Source organism: Rhinopithecus bieti, unplaced genomic scaffold (genome assembly GCF_001698545.2).
Source record: "Rhinopithecus bieti isolate Rb0 unplaced genomic scaffold, ASM169854v2 scaffold_15813, whole genome shotgun sequence".
NCBI lineage: Eukaryota > Metazoa > Chordata > Mammalia > Primates > Cercopithecidae > Rhinopithecus > Rhinopithecus bieti.
The window spans coordinates 2,850,717-2,858,228 of NW_016809040.1; the positions used below are offsets into that span (position 1 = coordinate 2,850,717).

General features: G+C 43.9%; 1 protein-coding gene across 7 annotated transcripts in view; it reads right to left on the minus strand.

Moving 5' to 3' along the window:
- The window catches only part of CD46 (CD46 molecule), a 42,717-nt gene extending 37,548 nt beyond the window's left edge, over positions 1 to 5,169 (minus strand). For 6 of the 7 annotated variants that reach the window (XM_017888297.1, XM_017888298.1, XM_017888295.1 and 3 more), the window contains exons 1-2: positions 4,932 to 5,169; positions 44 to 232 (exon numbers count right to left, since the gene is read on the minus strand). In XM_017888297.1, the coding sequence (XP_017743786.1) occupies positions 44 to 232; positions 4,932 to 5,028 (286 nt within the window). In that variant the 5' untranslated portion in view covers positions 5,029 to 5,169. Of the gene's footprint in view, positions 1 to 43; positions 233 to 4,572; positions 4,826 to 4,931 lie in introns of those variants that run through there. The other variant, XM_017888299.1, reaches the window with a different exon arrangement.
- Positions 5,170 to 7,512: the final 2,343 nt, after the last annotated feature.

Consider the following 7,512-nt stretch of genomic DNA (forward strand, 5'->3'; position numbering starts at 1 on the left):
AATCTCTAGAGCAAGCAGAAAAAAAAGAGGCTTGTTTACTTACTATAACAGCCCTCATCTGAGACAGGTAGCCATGTATGATTCCGATCACAAATACTATGGGTGGCAAGAGGAGGTATATAGAAGTATCCTTTTTTACACTTATAATCTACTCGTTCCCCAATCTTATAGTAGGGTTTTGGTTTACCAATGAGCTCCATAGCTTCAAATGTTGGTGGCGCCTCACAGGCATCTAGGGTAAGAGAATAGGAACATGAAGATGAAGTACTGATAGCACTTTAATCAGCCATGGACTGTGGTCTGGCAGCAGGTAGTACAGAAAAACCAGAAAGGCCCTTGGCAAGATTTTAAATGATTGTTCCATGCTTTTACCTGAGTGCTGGTAGTAGTGGAGGAAATGAGACTTGCATGTTTTAAGTAACAATCCTATTAGCTTTTGGTTTCTTTGGGAATAAGCATTCACCAATAAACTGAAGAGACAGCATTAATGTCTTTGGTCTTAAAATATATATGGACGCATCTTTCCCCACATTTTTCTAAATGCATTTCAAAAGTAACTTCTCCTCTAAGAAGTCTTCTACAGTATAGAGCACTCTGCTCAGATTGTTCTTCCATAGTTTAAAACACTAACTTATAATAGCTTGTCGCTTCAGGCTGTCTTCTCTTAAAAGGCAAGTTCCTGGGGTTCAAGGAACATGTTCTTCTTTTTCTACTATACTCCACCCACCTTGTGGGTGCCCAAGAAATGCTGCCACTGGCAAACTCTTATCTGCCAATAAGTATTCAACAAATTGTCTGCTACTGTGCCTGGGGAGATCAAACAACCCTAGTTTGGATTCATGTTGTGCTAAGTCAAACAAAAGGCTCAAGCTGCCCTAAAAGGACAGATAATAACGTGAAAGTCTGAGTTCATGATGATGAGTGTTTATTCCTGATAAGCCTGTTGCTTTTCAGAATTACTTGCCCTGTGATTTAATCCTCCTCCTTATTTCTTGCCTCTTTTGCCCTACTCTGTCACACTGAGTAGCTTGGCAGTCCAGTAGTGTCACATCCTGGTGCTGTTGCTCACCTTGCTCCCTCTGCTCTGAATACCCTTCCTCCCGGGCCAGTAGCTACAACTCCTGCTCAACCAGTCTTCCTTAATCCACCCATCATCTCCTCCAGGAAGCATTTTCTGCCTCGCCCTGGGAAGCAGTGATCAGTCAACTTCCCCTGGAATCTCCCCTGCATGGATCTCAGGTAATTATCACATGCTTTTGTGTTTAATAGTTAACATGGCCAACTCCATTCATCCATGCAGCCACAACACCTAGCACAATATGTCACTCATAGTAGCTATTCACAAAAAAATTGGTACTCAAAGTCCACTGCTGTCAAACACAAAACAATGTGAATAATATATTGTAACCAATTTCATATTGAAAATAATCATTCTACAGCACAGTGGAGAAAGAAGATTAGGCCATTTCTCGTGCTGCCTATCTCCCAGTCTTCTGGTATCCTGGCCGGTGACCGGATATGGACTGCTCTCTTTGCATGGTAGTATGCCGAATAAGTAACTGAGAAGCTACTGTGTAAGCACTTACTGATCTTGGCTTCTTTCATTGGAAATAAGGAAAACACCTAAAATGGTAGAAGAGACCACATACAACAGGAGATTGGGGATTTTGTCCAAAAAAGCAGCTCCTCTACTGGAGGAATGAATGAGACTGGCCTGAAATTTGATACTTTGTTTCCTTCAGCTATCTGGAACTATTTGGCAACCACCTTTGAGAGGGCAGGTCTCCCATGCACAGCACTGTCTGCTTACAAAACCTTCTCCTTGTGAGACTGAGTTGCTCCAAAAATTGAATGTTTATTTTAATTCATGTATTCTCTCTGCCTAACAACGTGAGTTCTCATTTTCACTTTCTCTAGGTTTCATACCTGTCTTGATTTACGCTTATGAACCTCAAACTTAACCTTGTTTTTCCTTCTCTTCATTCTTAGTTTTATCTTCCATGTTGCACCCTATTCATTTTATTTTTGTATGTTTCTCTATTTCAAATCGCATTCATCATCTTCAACTTCCTGTTTTGTGTGTGTGTGTGTGTGTGTGTGTGTTTTGTGTTTTGTTTTGTTTGGTTTGAGACACGGTCTCTCATTCTGTCACCAAAGCTGGAGTACAATCAGGGCTCACTACAGCCTTGACCGCGGGCGCTCCAGTGATCCTCCCCCCTCAGCGTCGCAAGCAGCTGGGACCACAGGCATGCAACATCACACGTGGTGAATTTTTTTTTTTTTTTTTTTACATTTTTTCTATTGTTGCTCAGGCTGCACTTCTAGCACTAAGCCTATTCTAAGCATTAATTGTAAAAGACAAAAAGAAAAAGTCCTTTCGTTTTCTTATCACCACTGCTCCCTACTCCCATCACCCTCCTTCAAAATGAACATTTTAATGATCAGTGAGATGCAAGACTGAAGTACTGGAAGCCCTGCAAAGTTAACACAAACAGCGGAGACAGATCCTTTCTGGCCCTCAGCTGCCCCTGCCCTAGCTTTTATAAGGTACTGCAGAAAGACCATCCTGAGCACAGCTCTTTAAACAACCTTCCTCTTGGAGGCAGGAGGAGCTTTTTCCTAGGCTCTCAGCCCCAGCCGAATAGTATATTTAATTTTCTGGTATTTAACAGATATGGAGGCAAACAAATGGGGCTTTTGGAACCACAAGTGTGACAACACAGGCAGGATCCCTGCATTCTGACAGGGAGAGACAAAGAACAGAAAAGGTCATTTTAAAAGGGTGATTACAAGTGAAGAGGGACTTGAACTGGGTTGTACGTTCAACCTGAGATGGGGGAGGATGTGGGGGGGTGGGAGGGGCGCGTTCAGAGAAGGTCTCCTAGGGCATAACCTTCCAGCTGATTTTGCAGAAGAGCAGGCCTGTTTCTGCAGCAGGTCAGGAGGAGAATGTTCCCAGGCTGAGGGAACAGCAAGCACAGATGCCCCAAAGTCTGTCTGATGGGCAGAAAAGCCTTCCCTCCCTCGAGACATTTGTTAAATGCTGTCAGATTTATATCTGAAAATTATACTCCTTTCCTCCAGAGAACTTCCCTTGGTTCATAATGTATTTGTTACTATTATGTTTTGGTTAATGTCTGCCACTCCCAATACATTTTAGCAAATAATTTATTGGTTACCTACTGTGTTCCCGGCACTGAGCACTTAGCATTGAGCAAAACAAAGTCTCTGCTTCTCTTCCTGCATGAACGTGTGTGTAAACAAATAGTGAAAAAAGGATCAAGAAAATAGGAATGGTTTGTTATTGCCTACCAGTTAATAGCAATAGACATACAAAACCCATATTCGTTGAGCAAATGCTCCTAAGGAAAAAAATGCAACACAGAAACTATACATGTTATTGGATCCTAAATATAATTTGGACATAGATACACATGAAGCGCACATAAAGTCTGAAAGAAATATACCAAAACATTAAAAATAGTTGTCTTTTGATTCTGTTCGTGTCGTACAATAAGCATGTATTTCTTAGCGGTTTTTTGTTGTTGTTGTTGTTTTGACGGTCTCACTCTGTCATCCAGGTTAGAGTGCAGTGGCATGATCACAGCTCACTGCAGCCTTCACCTTCTGGGCTCAAGCGAATCTCCTACCTCAGCCCCCAAAGTAGCTGGGACCACGGGCACACATCACCATGCCCCGCTAATTTTTGTATTTTTTGTACAGATGGGGTTTTGCCATGTTACCCAGGTTGATCTCGAACTCCTGGGCACAAGCAATCACCCCGCCCGGGCTTCCCAAACGGCTGGGATCACAGGCGTGAGTCACTGCGCCTGGCCTAGCATGCATTTTTAAAATTACTGATTCCATTCAATGAAATACAATACAAATTTAGTGGGATAGGCCTTAAGCTTTAATTTACGAGCTGTAGGAGAAAACCAGATTAACATTATTTGCCTTCCTTTGTTAGGATACTAATTTCTCACTAGGCTTGGTTACCAGTGCTTTTTAGGTTGCTTCACATCTCTCAAATATGACTCTAATGAAAAGAAGGAAAACAATGTCAAAAATCCATTAGGTAATGGAATCAGATGCTGTCTCTATTGGTTGCGAACAAGAAGATGACTCGATGGTCCACCCACCCCAAAAAAGCAGCCATTTAAAACTAATAGGAGCTCAGGCAACACGGAGTCTGTTCACAGAAGGCACAAAAAGCATGGCACGCCCTTACCACCTCTCTAACCCCAGGCACTGAGAGCCTGCTCTCACCTAATATGCCCTCCCCAGCCCCAGAGTCCGCGCTCACTCCATTCAAAGCAAACAGTGAGCTAGCTGTCTTGCCCACAGTGAACTCCGCACACAGGCCACTTGCGCACAGCACGCTCCCAGCAACACCTGGCCAGGCCCCTCTCGCCCAGCCCAGTCCAGCACATGGGGCACAGAAGACGCACTGCAACCCTTACCGCGGGTACTGTCCAAGCCCTAATGAACACCCCACTCACCAAGGCACCAAGGGAACACAGGGCAAACTCTCACCACGGGCACAGCACGGGCCCTAGCAACACTCCCACGCACCTGTGCACTCCAGAGCAAGCCCCCACCTGGGGCGCTCAGTCCGCGTTCCCTTTGTCGACAGGGCTCAATTCCGAAAACACTGTTCACGCTTTTGAAGGGGACACAGCCAGATTCTGCGTAAATGCCGGCCGCGCACATCACACCACCAAACAAGCTTCACCTCGGGCTCTGCGTGGTCCCCGCATTCCCCGCCACATACACCCAGGATCTGAGCACTGCACCCCTCGGAGAACCCTGGCCTCGCTCTCTATCCCAGGCAGGCACGACGTGCAGTGAGCCCCGCCCCAGGCCTCTTGCCCGACTGACCGCGCAGAGCTCTAGCCTCGCCGCGGACGCGCAAACTCGCCCCGGGGTCCTACCGGAGAAGGAGGACAGCTGCAACACGAGGGTAGCCAAAAGCAACCCAGGAAACCGCCCGGAAGAAAAGGGACGCTCGCGGCGGCCGCGAGGCGCCATGGCGCGACGCGGAAGACGCCGCTATTTTTCCGGAGGGAGAGCCAGCCGACCGGGGAGGTCCCCTCTGAGTCCGGCTTTGGTACGCAACAATCACCAACTCACAAAGTATCTAAGGCCGCAGGACAGGTGGGCGTGGCCTGAACAGCCGGGGGCAGAAGTGAGTCGACTCACCAGGGCGGCTGGGACCAATCGGCGGGCTGCAGGGCGGGGCCTCGGCGCTCAGAGGCAGCCGTTGGCCTTCGAGGAGACAGGGCGTGGCGCTGGCGGGGCCTACCTGCCCAGGCTTCCTGGAGCCACCTTTTTTCTTGCTAAACGCTTGGCCCACCCCCGGAAACCTGAGGCGTCGTGCGGGAAAGGGCTGTCTCACCATCCTATTTGTGACCAAGTAAGGGTGGAAAACTAAGCTGCTTTGGTCATCGTTTCCGGGAACTCGAGAATCAAGAATAAAGCACTTCGACCTAAAAATAGAGATCCAGAGTCCAGGCAGGGGGTCACCGTGGGCCAGCACCCCTCAGGGTTAGTTTTATCCTGGGGCCCTGCAGGCTGTCTGGACTGCCTGGGCCCTTATTTGGTATTTTGCATTAGTCAGGCATTATTAGGAACAGTATGTGAGTTTTTCCTGCTTGAATGCCTACTACTGAATCTTCTCGGGGCCATCTTGTTTTCACAGTCTCAAAGGTTTGACTTCTGCACTCCCAGCCCCTAAGATAATTTGCTCTTTGCTTCCCCTCCCTGGAGAGGACCCCTCAGAATCTAAATTATTAAGCAACACCAGGCCGTTAGCATATTGAGACTCTATGGGGCCCTTGCCCTTGAGCAACTGAATGTTTTATTGAAGACGAAATACACATGCATGAACAATGTAAGACCAAGCGTGGCCTACGTGCCAATTGGAAGCAATGAATGCAGGAGGATTGGGATGGGTAGAAATTGTTAGGTGAAGAGTGGATAAGGGGGAGAAGTTTCCTAGTGAAACAATCTCAGGAAGAATATCGGAAAATTAAGAGTGAGCAGGATTGATTTGTAGGGTTCTGAGTAAACCGATATGACTGGTAAAAGGAAAAAAAAGGACATGACTGGCATTACAAGAGCAAACAAAGAGTTGACATTTCTTCTTCTCAGACTGGCAAAGAATTAAAACGTCAGCCAGTGTGAGTGAACGTGTTGCAGGGAGACCAGCAATCTGTTTGTAATACAATTTTTCAGAATGTTAAAAGTCTTAAAGTGGACATGAGTTCTGTTAGGCTATCAGTTCCCAGAGAAATCATCAGAGCTGTGATCAAAGATTTATAAATTTTTAAAAATGTAAACCCTAAGTGTCTAGCAAAAGTAATAAGGAATTTCTGGTAGTTAGCTTTGTGTGATGGAATTCTATGCAGCAAATATTGCAAAAGAATACCAAATATGAGAAACTGATATAATTGTAAGTGGAAAAAGCAGAGTTCAAATTGGCATGTGCCTTTTGGCATTACTTTTATTAAAACAAAAGTACCATATTAATATATATAAAAAACTGGGAATACAAAAATAATGGTTGATAAGATTATAGATATTTCACTTTCCTTATGCTTTTCAGTTTTCTGTTTTCTATGTTGACCTTATATTACATTTAGAATAAAGTAAAGAAAATATATTTAAAAAATCAAACCTATGTATCAAGGGCTGTTTTGTTCATAGAATTATGGGAGTAGAACTTGTATTACACAGGGTTAACCTATGAAGAGGACGATGAGGAACTGGATGCTCAATGTGTAAACCTCAAATGGGTCTTATAGAATTATAGAGCTTAAGTATATTTAACAGTTTTATAACTGAGATGTACTGAAGACTTTCTGGGTTCCCCAAACCATGGAATTCCTCTTCCTGTCAGACCAACAAAAATTTTTAAATTCTTGGCAGAGATTATAAGACATTAAGTGTGGAGGTGGTATATCAAATAAACATCTTAGTATCTTGGATTATAAAATTCAGACTCTCCATGACAGCAATTAAAGCAGGTACAATTAAAGAGATAGTAAATAGGAAACTCAATGAGGGGAAATTATTATTTCTGTTAATGTATGGTGTGAAAGAGTGATATGACAGACATGTTCTGTGGCTCAATGCCAGCACTCATTTGTGAAAGTGGATAGTCTATTTATTGTCCTCTGCAACAATAAATATTAAAAATTCTCCATCTATTTTCAGGCTTGGAAGAAAAATGTCTTTTTTCTCATGAGGAATTTTATTATAAACTATAGAAGAAAAAATATGGCTAGTGTTTGATTTCCTAGTTTCAAGTGTCAGATAAGATTCAAAGATTGATATTTTATTGAAACTTTCTTTCAATCAGTAAAATTTCTATCCCTGGGGTTAATCAAGCCATTCTTAACATACTCGAAGACTTTCACATTAAATATTTAAAACTTATTTTTATTTGATTCAACTGAGGCTTCATTTGAATGGCTCTGAGCCTTGTTCTCTACTTTTTGGGTAAGTTTCATG